The 20,480-nt window shown below is 41.4% G+C and overlaps 1 protein-coding gene across 2 annotated transcripts in view; it reads right to left on the bottom strand.

The window, feature by feature from the left end:
• Positions 1-2,919: 2,919 nt before the first annotated feature.
• LOC310999604 (nectin-2) overlaps positions 2,920-20,480 on the bottom strand; it is an 81,707-nt gene continuing 64,146 nt past the window's right edge. Inside the window, exons 7-10 of one of the 2 annotated variants that reach the window (XM_083990092.1) lie at positions 8,435-8,570; positions 8,214-8,277; positions 7,976-8,068; positions 2,920-4,683 (exon numbers count right to left, since the gene is read on the bottom strand). In XM_083990092.1, the coding sequence (XP_083846218.1) occupies positions 4,492-4,683; positions 7,976-8,068; positions 8,214-8,277; positions 8,435-8,570 (485 nt within the window). In that variant the 3' untranslated portion in view covers positions 2,920-4,491. The remainder of the gene's footprint in view (positions 4,684-7,975; positions 8,069-8,213; positions 8,278-8,434; positions 8,571-20,480) is intronic. The other variant, XM_083990093.1, reaches the window with a different exon arrangement.

Genomic DNA, 20,480 nt, shown 5'->3' with positions numbered 1-20,480 from the left:
TCCCTTTGACAGATATTTATAGCCTACTGAATGTGTTACTACGCACTGTTTATGCTTGACTTACTACATTTTTTATAGACATAAACTTGTCAGAGATCCTTTTTTTTGCCTCAAGTTAAATTTACTCTGTTTTCAAAAACCATCTGTACATAACTATACAGTATATATGTAACTAACATCTCATTCAAAATGAGAACATGCAGAGACAAGCAGTTCAAATATGAACCAATCTGCAGTGAACCAGGCCTCTCCCAGCTGTCCACTGGCCTTGTCTGCCCTCCACCTTCAGCTCCTCTTTAATCCCCAAAGCCTCTCTCTGCCTCTCTCTCTCTCTCTTCCTCTTTCACAGCCTGTTCCTCTTATCTACTCCACCCCGCTCTATCACTTTCTCCCTCTCTCCATTCCTCCCCAGACTCGCATGCTTTCCCCGTTGCGAGGGCGTCTCGACAGTGTCACTCACCATGGTGCCAGTGTTCGTGCCTCCCTCATCCTCCCGCTCTCCTCTCGCACAGTGTGTCCTTCTGGCCTGGTGTTTACAGAATTAGCCCAGTTGAAAGATGATGGCAGAGGAAATGAAAAAAAAAATAAAATGAAATAAATAAGAGGAAAAGCTGTGGATCTGAGAACAAATGAGGAGCTTTTGGAAGCTGTAGACTTCAGTTACTCTTTGGAAACCCATCTGAAAGACAATAGGGGATCTACTAAATTATCTACCATTTGCCTGCAATCTATTTTTTACTATGAGTATAAATCTATAGAAACACATATGAAGTCCCTATCCAGTCATGTGTTCACCTTATCCTCTTATAGCCGGTTGAAGGTTTCAGATCGGCATGCATATGAAGGACTGCTGCAGTGCCGAAATAAATGTCTTTGATCTCTTTTGAGAGAATATGATTCAACTTTGTCAAGCTGCATCTTAAATTAAACAGTTTGCTTTAATCTGTATTTATCCCCAGCTCTTAAAATAGAAAGTCAAGGTCATTCAAGGTTTCCTCAGCCTCCTCATGTTCACACAGGCCTGCAATTCTAAATGTGTGTGTGCATCTACTCACCAACCAAGCCAACAGCATGCAGCCAAACATGCTCATCATTGTCATACACATGATGAGCCTGGGCAGAGATTGTCCATCAAGTCAGACTATATGCTCAGAAAACACTCAGAATCACTGCACGATGAGTGTTTCTTTTGTGCACCTTTAGCATGTTGCTACACGTTTGTTCTACTGGCAGTCAAGGTCACCTGGTAAATCCCTCCTCGCCTACTTTGCTAGGAGTCAAATCACTCGTTTCCTCCATCCCCCATCTTTTCTGTCCACCCCGATTCTCTCAATCCCTCTCTTCTGTCTCTATTTTTAACCAGCTTAGCAGCACTGAAGGCATGAGAGGTTTATTCTCTGCCTTCTCCCTCACTCATTACCTGGCTGTCGAATCACAAAGTCTGTTAATCCCATAATGCTTCAACTGCACAGATCACGGCTAGTTTAGAGTAAAGTGGCACAGTGAACCATGACAATAGTTTCCCTTTGTGTTATATTTACTGTAACTGTATCCGAACCTTAAAAATACCTTCATCTAACTTATTCAATCTTGAGATCTCCTTTTTGTCTACCTCTGTGATGAGTGCACCAGACAGGACAGTGCACCTCCACCATAGCAGTGTAACACTCCTTCAATCAATACACACAGAGCCATTTGAGAAAGTTACAACACCAGCTCAATTCCCAGATCATACGCATTGATCCAGATGTTTATATAGTAGGCACCTTAATGTACATCACAAAGTCAGGGAAGGGTATTACAGCTCGACTAAAAATAGAAAGAATACATTAATGGAGAATTATGTTCACAGAGGCCACCTTTAGCTGTACTTAAAACACAGGATGAAAGTCAGAGCGAACCACAAGTTATATAGGTGAGTTTTCAGTGTTTCAACAGAGTGAGCTGACCTTTGCGTTAAGTCTTGATTGGCCTTACAGCTGCAAAAGACATTATGTCAGCAATAAAGCCCCTAACACATTCGTTGCCACTGTGAAATCCCAGAGTACCTGTGTGATCAGAATACAGGCAGGGAACAGACTGCAGAGTCATGGTGGGCTGCTATATAGTCGAGCCTCACCTTCATCTGCAGTACCACCGTCTGGTCTGCACCGGGTTCAGTCAGGACACTGCTGCATCGCACACACCAATTAATATGGATAATCTGCCAGTCACAAATGGTTTATACATGTGAGTCAGTGGTGCAGGAAGGTGATGTATGTAATCCTTATATTCTGCATCTGCGCGGGCTGCACATTTTGCCTCCCTTGGTGCAGTCTCACCAGCGCAGGAAATGAATCACAGTGATCTAAAAAAGCTCCTCCGCATGTGCCAGTAGACTTTTCATGGACTGTGCGTACAGGATTGGTGGAAATGCAGCTTAAGATAGAAAGAGATGAGTCAGGCACGAGGAGAGGAAGCAGAGAACAAGTCCCTGCCACTGGATCAGGTGAGCTCGAGCCTCTTGCAGTTTCAGGCTTTAAAATCTAGAGCCCTCATGTGGATGTGTGCGGGAACTGCAGCTGCAGTCTGTCTGCAATTTTGCACCCCCACGCCATCTTTTATTCACTGATGTTACAAAGTGATAATACTCGCTCATAACTAACACATTTGCAATTTCTCCCAATACGCAGCATGCTCTACATTAGACAGTAGAGGATGCTAGTCAAGGCTCCTTGCTGTGCCAAACCCTCCTTTACTTTCAGTCTACACTGCAACCATATGGTGAAATGTTGGAATTACAACTGAGGTGAAAAATAAAATAAAATAAAATAAAATAAAATAAAATAAAATAAAATAAAATAAAATAAAATGAAATGAAATGAAATAAAATAAAATAAAAAGTTGTTGCCATGAACTGAGTAAGGATAAATTCAGGTTTATTGATTTAAAGAGAATCACAATATAAATGTTTATTGAGAGTACAACTGTCAAAACAATGGAATTACAATCAATCATGATCAAAACAGATTAAGAACAATATCATTCATTAAGAGAGAAAAAAATAGCTGCTTTTCTCACAAGGCTATGTGATAAAAAATAAAACCCTGCTTGGCACTAACACATATTAAGACACCATGGAGTTCATGATGGACTGGAATAAAACTTCTGACTACGCATCACAGACCGGTTTAACCCTCTATCCTGGTAATGGACGGACATGTCAGTCTACTAGCAGGCTCTGTGTCAGCTGCAGTTTGAACTCCATAAAGACCTATTTAATCCTCCAATAGAGAGATGAATTGCAACAGATTTCATGGACATAATCCAGATTTATCCTAATCCATGTGAGCACGCTGTTGGACAAAGTGTACATAAAAAAAACACAAAAGTTTACAGATATTTTAAAGGAAAAGATGACCTGAAAAAAATGTAGCACTCACTGGCTACTCACTGTTTGAGCAGTGTTTGTTGTTTTACTATGGCTTTAAGGTTGGATGCAAGAAAAAAAAAATCTAATGTCACAGCTAGGTTATAGGCCACTGCCATCAAGTTCAATCAGTCACAAGCTTCTTTGTTTTATTTGTTTCCTCCTGAGCTGTGTCACTTAAATTTTACAAGAGAGGCAAAGGTCTTCAACATATGAAAAAAACAAGAATAAAAAAACGTTTCAGACACAAACATTACCACAGCTATTGTATTTCTTCAGCAGTTAAGCCCTCCCCTCACTGCACTTTACATCCTGATGTCGTCACGGTCTGTGAGTCTGCTCTTGGTGCTGCCTGATTAACTGCAGCTAATAGCTTCTTCACAGGGCGCCTGTTTTACACCGATGTTACGCCACCTGGGTTTGGAAACCAGCAAGCAGCAGACAGATACGCTGAGACAGAGGTAACATGTTTCTCCCTCATATTGTGCTTCTGCTAACCATAACCACAACATGTGTTACAGCTCCACATTTAATAATGCAAGGCAGGCTAGTGTGCAGCAAACATGCACCTGTTTCATGTTCTTGCCATGTAACAGTGCACACTAAACCTGTTCCTGTCCTGACCAGGAGGTTACATTCAGAATATTGTATTTAAAAACAACATTGTCAATGATTTATCTCCAGTTTAAAGAAATAGCAGGGTATAGGGTGCAGTTGAGCATTTAATGCATTAGTAACATTTTGTGTCTTGCTGGCTCAAGCTGGTTCAGGGTTAAAAATGGTTGATTTCTCTACAGAACAACACAAAACTGACCCCGATTATTTCATAGTAAAGACTATCAGTAAGCTGACCACAGATAAATATTCTTCAACAATAAAAAGGCAAAAAAAAGAACTCCCCAACTCTGCAATGGATAAAAGTTGAAAATTTACAGCTAGGCATCAAATGTTCACATTCACAAGTTACAGTATCACTCCTCTGTAACAGAGCTCAATCCATCTCATCTGAGCAGGAAAGAGCACCCACTCAGTCTTGCATCCACACGTATTGAAACACATCTCCTGTGGTTTCCCATGAGTCATCACACAAACATGGCCGGAGACACAAAGCTGTCCCCGCGGTTGACATAGGGACCCCGGTGATCGTCATGGGGGTCGCTGTCTGTGCGGACGTAGGGAGGTGGCACTTCGTTGTTCCCGGGGTCATCCCAGCCAGAGGGGGCAGCAGAGTAATAATGCGCCCTGTCATCATCGTCGTGGTAAGCGTCCAAGTCCTACCAAGACACAAAAAACAGTACCACTCATCATCACTCATCAAATGTCACCTTGTATTCAGCAGTAGCATAAACTGTTGCTGAGTGTGTATTTTTAGCAGTGCTGAAATCGGTGCATATGCCAAAGTTTGATTAAAATCCAATTATGAGATGAATCTGCTTCCAGACTTCTGAATCCTCGTCCAAATATAGAGTGGTGAGAAAAGGGGCAGCATATCAGGCTTATAGTAGATACTGAGAGTGCAGCTCATCCACAGTCCCCATCATTTAATTATTGGGGTCAAGTCAAATAATTATAAGATCCAGGTTTTTTTCAACTCCTTTCAACGTTTTCAATCCCTATTCCTAGTGGTGACTTACAAAAACCTTAATAAAGACTGGCAGTTTTTTCTACATTTGCAACCAGCTGCATCATACTGAAACGGAAACTGTCATGAATGAATAAAAAAACAGAAATAACCTCCGACACCACCCCAATGAGTGGTGCACTGGAGAAGGGTTGCCTAATGTGTGTTCTTCTTTAAAGAAGCTCATGCTAGACAACAATCCTCAATCCAGCCTGTAGGCTACAGATACATGCGTTTATCAAGGTCTGAGTATATTTTTGGGGCTTTTTTACCTTTAATGGAAAGCACAGTCAAGAGAGTGATAGGAAATGGGGAGGCAGAGAGGGGGGAAATCACAGAAAACAGAGTAGTTGTGCGCACACCCCAATCCTGTTTTAGGCCAGGTGCCAGATGATCAGGGGACCCAAACAGAGAAAAAAAGGGCTTTTTATGAGAAGTTGTCCTCTGACTCCACCCATAGGCTTAAAGCTGTCGTGCAGTCCAGACTGACATCTTTATTATTGCTGACTGTACTGTGGAAGAACTGAATCGGTTTCACCAATATTTGAATTCATCACCTGCGTTTTACACTTGAGTATGACCGTGAAAGCATCTGTTTTTTAGATGTTCTGGTACAAAAGAGTGGGGACCTCTTTTGTAAACCAACAGATCGAAACACCATGTTAAGAGGGGACAGTTTTCACCCCCAACCACTCATTAAAAGCCTGCCTATCACTATCAGTCAATTTCACAGGATTCGTAGGGTATACAGTGATGACAGCACATATGCAGCACAGGCTTCAGACCTTTCTAACAGGTTCCTCAATAGAGGTTATAGACAGAGTGGGTTGCTGCAGCCAGAGGGCGCTATGACCAGGTGACACAAGAAGAGTGCCTCCAGCCTAGAAAGGCACCCACTTGCAACTCTATTACTGTATGTGTTGTGTTAGATATTCCCCCATTGGTGCTCAGTTCAGGGAGACAGTTCAAAAACACTGGCATATTGTAAAATCAGACCCTAAACTAAAAAATGTATTCACTGAGCCACCAAAACTGGTGTTTAAACGTCCCAACAACATCAGAGATAGCCTGGTTAAATCTGACATCAACCCCCAAAATACACCAAAACCCCTGCATCTATTTATAGTTACCACCTATACCGGATGGCAGAGATGTAAACCTTTTACCCATCCATACAGGTCGCAACATTTCTATTCAGGGCGCCATCACATGCAGTACCACGCATATGATTTACATGATCTGTTGCCCATGCGGCCTTGCTTATATTGGGAAAACATCCAGGGAACTACACACTAGGATTAGTGAACACAGGAGTAAAAGATTAGATCAGGCGACGAGCGCAGCCCTCCTGTTGCAGCCCATTTTAAGAAAGCAGGCCACAGCGTTAGTGCGCTGCGTTATCTAGGAGTGGAGAGGATTGAGAAACAGCATAGAGGTGGTGACATAGAAAGAAAACTCCTTCAAAGGGAAACCTACTGGATTTACTCTCTGAATGCCATGTCACCAAATGGCCTTAAAGGGACAACGAGGAGTTTCTATTCGGTTATAAAAAAGTCTCACGTTAATGTGGATGAATCTCCGCTACCCACACTTGTTAATGGGCCCATTTTCGATAAATATATCATTCTGTCTCTATCGTTATTTTGTTATTATTAGTGGTGGCGGAGATGCTGGTCGAGCCGACCAGCGTTTTTTACTTTCGGTTTCGCAACGAGTCATGAGAATAACGCCGCCGAATCGCCGTTTATGGTCGGAACTACGGTGGTATGTGAACCTCTTTGAACCTCTGACTTTAATTCTTGATGAATGAAAACATGAGTCCGTCTTGCGCCGGTCAAAAGAATTTCACGGTGCGCGCGGAGGCTCATAAATGTAGTGTGAAAACGCTTCGCTTTTCCAAAACTCCTCGTTGTCCCTTTAATGAGGATTTTGACATTAGGCCCTTCTTGTGAACTGGTATTTGGTGTCTTTATCTCCAAGCAGTGTTGATTACACTATATATACAGTATATATATGTAATCTATTGAAAAACTGTAATCTCATCTTCGTATAATCTTTTCTAAAATTTCACAAAATGTTTATAGAAATTTCTATATTAAAAATCTCAAAATATTTTCAAAAATTAAAAAAAAAACCTTTTCCAGTGATTTTTTCTAATAGCCTTTTCTGGGATGGTTTGTTTCGCTTTGTGTGTTTCCCTATAGTAATCTGTCCATTGTGTATATTGTATTGTTTGCATTTATTGTGTAAATTGTCTTGTCTTGCATTTATTGACCTCTGTGCATACTAATTAGCCTATATATGCCCATATATGGCTGACTTCAAGCCTGCCTGTTTGATTGACAGATGACAGAAGTGTGATGTCATATATACATGCCACCTGAGGAAGACCATTTGGGTCAAAACGTTGTGTGTTTTTTAGTCAATTAAAGATAACTGGGAGCTTTAACTCAGTGTGCGGATATTCCCCTTTTTTCTCTGTTTTTTTTTCTCTGCAGAGAGGGGGGAAATGACATGCAGGAAAGGGCCGCTCGATGCGGGATTCAAACCGCGGCCGCCTGCAGTGAGGACTGTAGCCTGAACACATGGGGCGGCTGCTCTACCAATTGAGCTAAAAATGCCCCTAATATTGATTTTTATAAACAATGGGTTCCAAGTCTAAGACTAGTTTCCCCAAATATATACAAACATACGTCAAAATGTATGTAAAGAAATATGCTGTATTTTTTATTTTTATATGTATGCTGTTTTAATAAGCCTGCATACATACACTTTACATTTTTAATTCAATAAATATGTGATAATAATATAAGTGACATAATAGTGTATGGCAACATCACTCCGTCCGTTTGTGGTCTCACAACAAAAAAACAATGAAGTAGATTTCAGTTACACTGATCCAAGTTCATATCAGCTCTGCATTTTCAGTCCCAGTGAATCCTTACCGTGACCGGCTCAGCACTCTGGGTATTGTAGTGCTCGTCCTGCAGAGCCCTTGATCTGTCCTCAGCCACTGGGGCGTAGCTTGTGTTCCCCTGCTGAGGACACACACATGACTCAGTATATTTCTGGGGATAAAATCAAATGTGATGGCTGTGCTCACAGTTTTACCCCAGCCTGACACCATAATTTAGTCAATGATACTGTCGTCCTTATTACAGGCATTTGTCGATGCTGACTCACCCCGTTAGCTGTTGTTGAGCTGTTGTTCTTCTTGGGAGGAGGAGGCTTGTACTTGGGTGGACCACTGAAACACAAAAACACAGAGCTGTCACGTTTAGTGAGTCACAAAAAGATGAGACATGCTGCGTGGCATTTTATCTAATGGAGCGAACTGCAGATGAAACACAGAACAAATGTCTGAGAATAAAAAACATAAAGAAACAAAACAGTCAGATACTCACTCTCCGTTGAGTTTGTTGTTGCGGTGTTTGCGGTACATGGTGATGGCTGTTCCGATGATGGCCAACAGTATGATGACTCCAATGATGATTCCTATGATGGTGCCTGTAGCAGCACCCTTCTCTGGCAGACGAGTACCTGGTTAAAGAAGAGGAGGGGAGGAAAGAGAGACAGAAGACAACATTAATAAAGTGGACTTCCTTGTTTGGCTGAAGAGAGACAGAAGACAACATTAATAAAGTGGACTTCCTTGTTTGGCTGCTAATGTCAACACCATAGTGCAGCTCTGCTTTTCTAAATGTTATTTAACACTACAGCTCCTGACCCACTTGTCTACTTGTGGCCTCTTGTCATTTGCTTTGTATATCAATGAGCAATGATTGAGATTGCAGCATTTAAATGATAACTTAAATTCAAATGTAGGAGCTACAACTATACAGTGTTTTCCATGAAAAGGCAATAATTAAAGGAATAGTTTGACATTTTGGGAAATATGCTTATTCACCGTTTGCCAAAAACTGGTGTGTGTCTGTCTACAGATAACAAAACCATCCTAGCTACACCTCTAAAGCAACATTTAGGTGTTTGGTGCCAGACTATTTCTTGGCTCAGACCAATAACTTCCTTCTCAGACCCTATAAAACAGATTTAAGAGTAGTATTGATCTTCACACATTACTGTAGCTGTGGGATGTGAGCGGATAAGTGAACCTTGAGTTGAGAGGGTTTTTCATGCTGCCGTCTTCCCAAGGTTTAAACTAAACCTCCACACTCAAAGTTAATAAATGTCTGGGAAAAATAAAAAAGATCTTCTTTTTTTTTTAATGTATCAACTGCTTAGGTTTATTTTGTAGCCACATTAAAAAAGTCCAACGAAGTAGGGAAACACTGATATAACAAAAATTAATAAGTCACACAGTACAAGAGTGTAGGTCAGATAACTGAAGTCACTCCACACTGTAACACCCGTAACTAAGAGTGACTTGTTCGGCAAGTGTGTGTGTGTGTGTGTGTGTGTGTACGTGTGTACGCTCAAGTATAGAAATGGTCTTGATTAGAGTGTGGAGTCACATGGGTGATTAAAATGAACCAGAGGAATCATGCAGAGGTTCCACTAATGAACCATGACCACACTGAACATGAAACCGAACGCACACACGTGACGCGCGCACGCACACACACCGTGTGTTTAGTGAAGGTGCAACCAGGCTCATTATCCCCGCGTATTCCCAGGGGATTATGCTAATGAGGGGGTGGTAAAGGGCAGAGAGGATCTGAAGCTCATTTGATGAGAACAAACCCTGGTCTTAGTAATTGGAAGGGTCATGATTGAATGTTGTTAGTCCCCTAATTACAATTCTCCTCTAACAATAGACTGCTTTGAATATCTCCTAAAATAATTTTCATTCTTTCGCACATACAAAAGTGTCCTAATGATCATCTCTGTTCCCTGCCACACATCACCACCCAGCGCATTATCTCTTATTGCTGACCCCACATGTTCTCTGCTGTATACTCGCTCTGCTTGTCCTCTCTCTTTCATGCTCCTCATTGTGCTAATTCATTTATAAAGCCTGTGTTTGGAGGTGTCTGTGTGCCACCGGCACAATGGACATATGAACATTAGTCTTTTAAAAAATAATAATATTACTGTTAGAATGTCTTTTTTTGTTGAATTTTGATGAAGAGTAAAATAAAACATGGGAACGAGGAAATGGAAAATATAAAAAAGAAGCACAATACACACCTTAATCTGCAGAGTCACAACAATAATCACTAAGCTTTTCGACTCTTTAAAGATGAAACAAAATGGTTGCCTGGATATAATGAAGAGAAAATCTTCGTTTGATAGGGTGGACTGAGTTAATTACGTTTCTTGGATTTAGTCTGTGGGGTACAAATAAGTTTTTCATTGTTTCTTTTTCCTTTGTGCAAAAGTTATATTCCTCTTATCTGGGGAACAAAACCAACATGTGGTGCCCTCATTGCATCTAAAGTAGTTTTATGCTTCTGTAGGGACACAAACCGCTATGGCACTCATTCACAATATGTGTTTCATTTATTTATGCGTTTCATTCTCAAGATTCAAATCAAATAGGAAATTTAAGCGCCTTTGTTCTTTAAAAACTATTTTGTTGGTAAAACACAAGCTGCATAAACTGATAAAGAAACAAAAATAAATCAATTAAAATTAATTAATTTATATTCAATGAATTAATAGAATGTGACACTTTATGTATGTAAATATACAGAATTGCATTTCAATTGTTTTTTTTAAATAATATTTGATTTAACATATTAGTGATATGAGACTATATGTTCTGGGTTATTACATACCAGTAGTTCTCTTCTTAAAGGTTTGCACTGGAGAAAACTGATGCCAAAGTCAATATCCTATGTAATATCACAAGGTGAAACTCTAATAATTTTATTTAGTCACAATCACCCGGCATTAGTAAAGATTATTAATGATTTCTAAAATATCTGTATTAAAATAGATGAGGACAAGCAGCCATTATGCTGAAGAGGAAATTCAGGCTGAGCAGCAGGAAATTAAAAATAATTATTCATGCAACAGTCTAAATCTTTAAAAGTGTATGACCAAGAGCTTGTAAAACATGCTTTTGTTTCAGCTCAACCATAAAAGGGTCTTGGGGTTGTAAAACTACAAAAAGATGAACTTTAAGACGGGCCAAGTTAAATAATTAGTCAGATTTTTTACTGGGACTGTCATGAAGCAGAGTGCTGAACATTTTACGGTGGCATTTGCAAAGTCACAAGGGTTCTACAGTGGGGGTGTTTTTCATTTTCCATTAAGCAAGTTAATAGGAATGGAGAGATGATTTGCACAGAAAAACAGGGAAGAATAAAAGGCCAGGGTGCTTTCATAAAATCTCCAGCCATACACAGTCTGTGACTTACGCGCTGGCATTCAGGCTTTATTAGATCTCCAAATGTTAAAATTTAGCATCAGATGCGTCCTATCTTTTCACATTGATGGTGAACCCCCTGTCCTGTAATGTGAGCCCATTGCCACATGGTGGTGCTGTGTCACTTCAGTACCACAGCACGGAGCCGCCACAGGGCACTGATACTCCCGTCCTGATACCTGCCTTGTCTTTTGGGTGTTTTGTGTTACTGCTTCCTCATTCCAGTGCCCTGTCTGTTTATCATCACAACCTCTCTGCTCCATTTTGGCTCTGGGGAGTTTTTTTTTTTTTTTTTTGAAGTGCTATAGGGCCCCCACTACCACTCCTCCCCTTATCTCACTGGCGTCATTATCCAACCAATGCCACTTTCACTCAGCAGGTTTCAGGTAGAAAGCTGTTCTTTCCTCTCAGATAACCTCTGATAGAGAAGAGAGAGCTGCAGGAAAAAAGGGCAATTTTAAGGATTGAGGTGCAGTGCTTGTGTGTGAATGACTTGACTCGAGAGCATGCCCTCTGTGTTGGCCCTGGACACCAGCCATGTCTTGCACTAATGAAATATCCCAGACAGAGAAGGAGAGGAATGTGCGTGTGTGTGTGTGTGTGTGTGTGTATACTATACATCTGCTGGGTCTGTTTAAATCTCTGCAGCTTTTTGCCAAGGACACACAACCAGACAGAAATTCATCCACATGCACGGAGTACATTAAAATCATACATACAGTACACACACACAAAGCCAGAATAGACACAAGTGTACGCAAGCAAGAGGCATTGTATCAAGGAGCAGCTGGCTTCCTGTGCCGTATCCTCGTCGCTCAGCCTGACATATTTACACAAACACAGTGGTCTGCAGCGTGCCCTCTGCCCCGCTGCCTTTCCTTTCCAGACATATACATCACATGCATGCACAAAGACGTATCTACACACACATTTAAATATAAAAAGAGACACGCACACATAAAAAATAACACCAAATTTATGTCAGTGGAGAGGAGCCCTGAGGCAGAGAGTAGCTCTCTATTTCCAACCCAACCATGACGTGTCTATCCTTTCCTGTTTATAAGATGGTCCACACAGTTCAAACTCAGTTAAAGGTCAGCTCCATTCCTGTGAGCAGATCAATGCAGGGACCATCCAGTCAGATACACATGTACGCCTTCCTACATATGAGCCCCTCAATCACTCACCCCTGCCTGCATGGCCAGCCAGTCATCCATAGACCCCCGCTCTCCCACGGGGCACAGGAGAGGAAAGGGGAGGATAAGAGCGAGTGAAGGGAAGAGGAAGATGAGGCTGGATGGTCGGCTGAAACTGTCTGAAATTACCACAAAACCACTTCGGCAAGTTGAAAATACCACCGGAATCTCTTGAGCTTTGGGATGCATGGCTGAATCCTGGCTCTGCAGCCGGTGGCGAGACTGAGTTTTTCACTTTCACCTCTATTCTTTCCATCTCTATCTCAAAATACTTTTAGAGGGGGGGGAAATGACCAGGAGACAGATCAGCAACTCCTTGCAAAAAAACAAAAAACAAAAAGCATGTGCATATGACTCACTGACGGCAAAGCTGAGATGAGGAGAGAGCACTCAGCGAAAGAGGAAATGAGTCAAGGGGAGACGATGAGGTCCTAACAGTGGCGTTGACACTGAAATGTGAAGAGGTGAGTGGAGGGGAGTAAGAGAGAAAGAAAAAACACAGGAAACCAGGGAGAGGCAGCAGGAAGAGACAAGTTAGATGAAGGTTGTGATTAAGAGGCTGGCTTCAGATAAGTACAGAGGGATTTCCCGGCTGCTGCCTGCAACTGGCTGATCACACACTGAGAGGATGAAGGAGAGAGTGGGAAGACAAAGATCTCACATCCCTTTCTTTTTCCACTCAATCCCTTGTTCTCTATTCCTGTGTGTTTACTCCTATCCCTGAAGGGATTAAGGTTAACATGCTGGCCTATCCTCCGCTTCCCTGCACAGGCCGGGCTTTTGCTGCATTTATCTCTGCCTCCCTCCCTTCTCCCTTCCACTTCCATCCATCCCTCCTTCACTACCATCATCCCCCTTTCCTGTCATCCTGCTCCATCTCTGGTGTAATTTGGGATTCGTTTGTTTGGCTCGGTAATACAACAGCACAAATCTGCAGCGTCTCCCCCCTTGCATCTCTTATCTCCCATGCCTAATGAGTAAAGATAAGCCTGTTTTTATTACCCTTCCTGACCTCTTCGGCAAAACCTTGCACACAGGCACACACAGCCCTTACACACCTAGACCAGATTTTATTGCACCAAACCCCCCCACCTCCCTCCCAACCGAGTTCTGTAGATCCACTGGAGAAAAGGTTCCCATTTACATGTGGTTGGCCTTGGCTTAAGAGATTAGCAGGCCACTGGTTACCAGAAAAACAATCCTACTGTAGATGACGATCAAATTCATTCCTAATGGGTCAGCTTGACTTTTTAAAAGCGACTGTTGACCAAAATATCCAAAGCCCGAGGAGTGCTGTTAGCTCAGCAGGCCGTAACCTTGGCCATGTGGCGCTGATGTCGTGGGATTGTCCTGGTTGTGAATTTTTCACTGCGTGTAGTCCTCCCCTCATTTCCCCCCCTCACATCTTCCAAGTCACTCTCCAATGTGCTTTTCAGTAATGTGAGAAATGTCTATTTAATTATATAAATCCAACGCTTTTGATCACACCACCAACATTAATGTCTTTGAAGGAGCAAACATTTTTTTTGATTTAGAATTCTCTTTTAATATCAGCAAGATTTTCTTTGTTGTTTTTTAAGACATCAGTGGAAACTTAAGCTTCAGCAAAGATTTGCCCTCAATGCAAACTTTGAATGTAACGAGACAAACTGGTTTCAGCTGAAATCTGAGCCTTTTGAACTCAGCTGGGATAGAGGCTATGGTACCGCCCAGCATAGAAAAACACAAGGCTGCCACAGACACAGCAGAGTGCCTGGAGATGAGATTAGGACCGAATGAATTGATGGCCTCTGAGAGAGATTAAGATAAAGAACACTACATGTAATCTCATTGCTCACTAAGAGAAAAGAGAAATCCTAGCCTTTAGATTCTGAGGTTAACTTGGTATAACACACAAACCCTATCTCTCTATTGATGCATTCATTCAGGTGGAGCTGTGTGCACCTGGTAATGCAGTAAGCCAATAATCAACACAGATAAAGTGAAGATAATTTAGTGAGTGGACGACAGAAAGAGAAAATGAAAAGTTGAAAAAATAGAGCAAAGTACAACTTGTGGCTAAACTGACAGGAAACACACATGGGTTGCAATCCTAAAATACACACACATACACACACACACACACACACACACTTAAATTATTCACAATCAATGCAAGTGCCACAGTCTTGAGTGCTGCAGCTACCTCTGACATTAATTTTATGGCAGTTGAAGACCTGCTACACCCACTACCACAATCACTGTCGCCATACTTGTCATTTACTATTCACTGCACTCATGATGCCATTACACTTCATTTCAGCAAAAAAACAAATCAGATCCAGATTGATTGTTGCTCATTCGGACAACAAGACCAGCTCAACGGCTCCAGGAGGACAGACTCTACCGATCCGACTGAAAGAAATGCTGACTGAAATGTTTGTGTGGGTTTGTTTATGTGATGTTGTTGCCAGGGTTTCTTTCTTTTTTGTGTGTGTGTTTTGGTATATCAGTGATGCTGGTCATTTCTAATCTACTGTGATTCCAGAGCTCAGCCTCGTTCATTTCAACTGTCTGAGGATTAAATCCATGTCACTGACACTGCAACTTTGTGTGCACACAGAAATAGAGGTAGGCTATCATTTCTTCACCCGTTAAGAAAAGCTCCTCGTAAGATGATAACTGTGGACTTGTATACTTATTTAAAAAAAAAAAATCAAGGCTTCTTGAGGTACAGGCATAATGCCTGAATAGGTGAATCACAAATGCTTTAGCCTATTTAAATAGAGGGATGAGGTCACTGAAATAAGGGTTAGGTAAATTTCTATTCAATTCTACAACCTGTGGGTAGTTTTATGAGCTTCATTAATAATTTAACTGGATGTGCAGTGTAGTGATTTTACTTTACATTATAGGCTATTGTTATTATGCAAATGATTAACCGAATAGTTTCAATAATGTTGGAGGATCATAATATGGTTGTTTTATTAAAATGCCAGGAGGATATCACCCTCAGGTCATTACTTGGAGAACCAGCAGGGTTCATCTCCCCTGTTGTGTTCCTGAACGTGAAATGACACCATGGGAGAGTGAAAATGTCAGTTGGTTTCCCTGCTTTGTGGAGCTTGTCCACAGATGAACTCATTAAGAAAATAATTGAAGCTCGAATAAAAATTAATGAAGAAAAGGCAAGGAAAGTCACAGCTAGTGACAGAGCCTTCAAGCTGCTCATGCTATATTAGCCAGCTAGCTAACTTTAATGAGCCTAACTGAGGCTACTTTAAGTGCCATTTACAAGATGTTTATTGCAAATATTTGTTACAGATTGAATTTGGGTTTTATTAGATAATTTCCGTGGACGTTTTATTTTGACAGCAGAGCAAAACAAGTGTTTAATCAAAACATCAAAACAACAATCAAAACACTTTATTTGTCCCCGAGGGACAATCTAAAAGGCATGAAGAGCAGCATCAAAAGGACAATTGGACATAAACAACATACGTGGTTATAGTAGTTTAGATGGGGTTAGGGAGATAGCCATTATAGTATGTTGACTAATTACATGAACAGTAAGGTTCCTTAGATAGGCTATGCTTTTATTAGCTTCACAGTCACTTCAGTCTTTTAATCAAGGAACTGTTACAGAGGTAATTTAAAGGGGACATATTATGCAAAACTCACTTTTTCATTGTTTTAGTATGTGTATTTGCGTATCCGGAGTGCCTCCTCACCCCTTAAACGTAAGTTTTGACAACTACGTCAACATTTTGTTAACTACCATAGTCAGAAAATGTGTCTCTTAACAAGCCGTTTTAATTTCACCTGGCTTATTACATCACAAGCCGGGTGATGTGAATATTCACATCATGGTTACCATGGTTACCTCGGCTACCAGAGGGAAGGCTCTAAACCGACCGCTTAGAGCAGGGCTGTGAAACTGGTGTGTAGAGAACCCAGCTGTGCTCAATCTTTTGGTTTTTCTGGCCAAAGCATGTTACTAACATTACTTTTAGACATCAAGGTACCATGTCAAGAAGCAGAAATGAGCTGAATATGTCCCCTTTAAAGTATTTCATTAAACTTAGTTGATCCATTTATACACTGTTTTCACAGGTTTACTGTTGATATAGGTTTGTTGGGACTTGTTTTTCTGTGTGTTTTTGTTGTTTGCTTTGGTGCTCTGTCATGAAGCCCCTGCAGACTTGAGTCCAACCAAAGGAAGGTGAATGAAACTACCGGTAATTTTGTTGTGCAAGTATTACCTACTTTGTGCTGTGGTTTCCACCTAGGAATTTGTGCTGTGGTTTCCACCTGCATTAACACAAGTCTCCTGTCAAGATTCTAGTCAGATTAAACTTGAAGCGAGAAACACATGTTGACACCCTAATCGTCAAGTATGGGTGTTAATGGTGGCTGTGAGGAGGTACAAAAGTAAGAAAAGAAAAAAAGAAAACAAGTCAGCAGGAAGTGTCAGGATAGCTGGATGTGTCAAACTGCTCCAGTGTTTTTGCATTTAAAACAGGTTAATTAACAGCTTACAAAGCCTGATGCGGAAACACTGTATGATTTTAATCGAAATGTGCAGGTGAATTATATAGTACCATTTTAGAAGCGCACTTATTCAACTTTGTTAAGTCTAAGTGTGAAAACCAAGTTAAAAAAGGGAGTTTTGTTACACCCAGTGATTAGTGAATGGCTCTATAGCCCCTGTGTTTTGATTTAATGTTGAAAAACAATCGTGCAAATCACACTGACCACAATGTCATAAAGCAGATGGACCTTGGTCATCAGACACTTCTGCCAGGAAAAAGCCACATTGGTTTCCTTCCTCTTTTGTTATATGCTTTCATTTCCTTCTTCATTTCCTGTCTTTGTCCTCTTCCTATTTAATTACTGACTTTCTCAAAGCATGTTCTGTATACACAGGGCAAAAAACACACAAAAACCTTTTAAACAGATAGTGGTGAATAAATGTTTTTGTCAGGGCATATTTTTGCTGGACAAGTGTAAAGGTCAGTCCAGCTTGAGCTCATTTGGTCCCAATAAGGTTTTCAGTTAGCACATTTTTATACCAGGAAGTAAAGGTTCATTTTTGTCTCCCGGGTGCAGAAATGTTCTTTCAGCGGTACAGACAAGAAGGTACAAGACAGTACAAAAATGTACCGATGTTCAAAGGTGCCACGCTCGTATCCCTCTACAGTTCCACTGCAGCAACAAAGAATTTTCACCCTTTGAGGTCCATCCCTGTACCTTGAGTTTTAAGTGTGTACAGTGGGTGTGCATGCAAAAGTGTCTGCAAGAGTGTGTGCGTGTGCTTTTTGACATTTTAAAAAGCGTGTGTGGTGGTAATGTGAAAACTCTTCATGGTGTGTGTGTGTGTGTGTGTGTGTGTGTGTGTGTGTGTGTGTGTGTGTGTGTGTGTGTGTGTGTGCGTGTGTGCGTGCGCGCATTTGAGACGCTGCTCTCCCTCTCCCTCTCTGGGGAGACAGTGTGTTCCCTGCCACAGTGCATCAAAGCACACTCAGTTGCCTTGGGAGAAGGCAGGAACTCTCTCTCCCTCTCTCTCCATCTCTTCCCTCCTCTCTCTCTGTGCCTCCATCATCCCCTTCCCTCCATCTGCCTCTCCTTCTCTCTCTCTCTGACAAGGTCGCTGTTCGCCTCTTGCTGTCTCCCTGTCAATATTTACAGTCCACTTTACACTGGCACTGAGGTGGTTGGCTGCAGCCAGCAGAGAAAGCGAGGTTGCATTAGCCAAATGTAGCTGTCCACTCAGGACATGAATAATCTGTTGTTCTACAAGCACTCTGTTTCTCCTTCTTTCTCTCTCTCTCCCTCTTTCACACATACACATGCACACAGGGGTAGGAGTTAACAGGTTGAGCTGCAAAAACCAAGCAGATACTTAACAGAAGAGGTGCACATGCTCGAAAAGCGCAGGTCAGCCTGTCATCACATCTATGAGAGCACATGAAAGTTCTCGACCGATTTTAGCACTTTCAAATATCAAACACATTAAACTAATTATGATACATTACACCACTGACAGAATGGTGATATTAAAATGCTGTATGTTGTATATTTTAACAGTGACATACTGATATGCATACAACAACATTTGAAGGGTTTATTACATCAGTGTCATTATAATGAGCTCCAGTGAAATTAGTCGCCCCACTGTTGTGTATTACACCAGGAAGAAAAAACACCTTAAACTCACTTGAAACAATGAATTTCAAGATCAAATTTGCCAAACAGCAATTAAAAACCACCATATATTCACAATATCAAAGCATTATTAAAGCTAATAAATCATAAAATTATTTTTTCCCCTCATCCTGTAATGTTTAAGGACTCGAGATTTATGAAAATACTTAAGACATTTTTTTTTAAAACACGCTTATTTGCTTTCATGCTGAGAGTTAGAAGAAAATATCAATACCAGTGTCATGTTTGTATTAACATAATTTAGCATAAAGGCTGGAAGCAATGGGAAACAGTTAGTCTGGCTCTGTCTGAAAAATAAAACAAAATCTGACTGCGGCTGGAAAATTCACTTATTAACATGTTGAGCCTCATTTGTTTAATCTGTGCAAAAACAGACATGACAGCAAGCAGCTATAGCATGTAACTCGCTGTTAAAACCCAAACAGTCTTTTTTTTTTAGTTGAGAGACAAAGTCAAACAAGACATAATGTCTTAATTATTAAGCTTCAATGAATTATTTAAATTTGAACGGAGCCACTGTAGCCGTTTCCTCCTGCTTCCCAATGCTAATCACATCTTGGCTCTATAGCTCCAGACTTCTGTTTCATCTCCTCCGTGCAAGAAAGTGACTAAGCTTTATACCTGGAGGAGTGAAACTGAGAAATTCAAAGGTCTTCTAAATAGCAGCAGGTGTCCTATATTTTGAGTGAGAAAATGTGTTTAAATGCACCTGAAAGTCATCAGGTTGTTATGTTAATCTCTGAGATGAAATCACATTTATTACAGAGGTGACGAGCAGCTGCGATGGAAAGTGACTTTGAGCGGGCGACCTAACAACCCTGCGTGAAGACTGTAACTTACAGTAAATGTTGCAATGTGTTTCTTTTTACCTCAGGATGCCTTCGAGCCTCTCATCCATCTTCTCGCCCTGATTTTTTCTGCTCTCCTCACCTCGCTCCCCCCCACACCTCTCTCCCTCTCCCCCTTCCCCTCTACTAGTGTCGCCGCGGCCTTGAGGCCAGGCAGTCAGGAGCAGCTGGTATGTTTACCTGACCTCCTAACCACTGCTAACCTCTGGCTAGAAGGGACTCTCACCTCATTACCCACCACTCAGACACACATACAACCTCAAACTCTGCTATCCTCTTGGATTTCTCCCCTACAGCCAGGATGCTGCACTGTAATAGCCTCCATGTACTGCAATCTTTTCAGCTGCATGCTGTGCAAAAATGCTAGATATAATGAGAAGGAGGAGGAGGAGGAGGGGGGTAACATCTAGGACTTGGCTACTGCTCCTCTTCCTCCCTCCCTCTCTGAAGCGGGGAGTCAGCTCCGTCATTCCTCTCAACTCTCGCCGAATCACATGAGAGTGCTCTTCATGTCGCCCTCCTACCAAGTTCCTCACACAGACTGTCAGAAAGGAAACCACGCACAGAGAAGGCGACAGAGATGGAGAGGGAGGGAAGAGGGTGTAGAACATATAGGAGAGAACATAGGAAATTGAGTGAACTGAAGATTGCAGCTGGAGGGTGGAGACGCTGAAGATGTGCAGGAGGGAAAGCAAGCCAAGAAAAACAGGAAAAGTGAGAGTGGCATGCAAAAAGTAGCAAACGTCCCCCTCTATCAGCTTGATAACATAAAACTAATGACGCTGAAGTTGTTGTGGGTTTTTTTTTTTGTCGGGATAATGATTTGCCTTTCAAGTGTTGTTTACTGTGGTCGTATCTGCTCTATTGTTGA

The sequence above is a fragment of the Trachurus trachurus genome (genome assembly GCF_905171665.1).
Source record: "Trachurus trachurus genome assembly, chromosome: 16".
NCBI lineage: Eukaryota > Metazoa > Chordata > Actinopteri > Carangiformes > Carangidae > Trachurus > Trachurus trachurus.
Note: the sequence above shows the minus strand (reverse complement) of the source record. Positions and strands in the feature narration are given on the sequence as shown.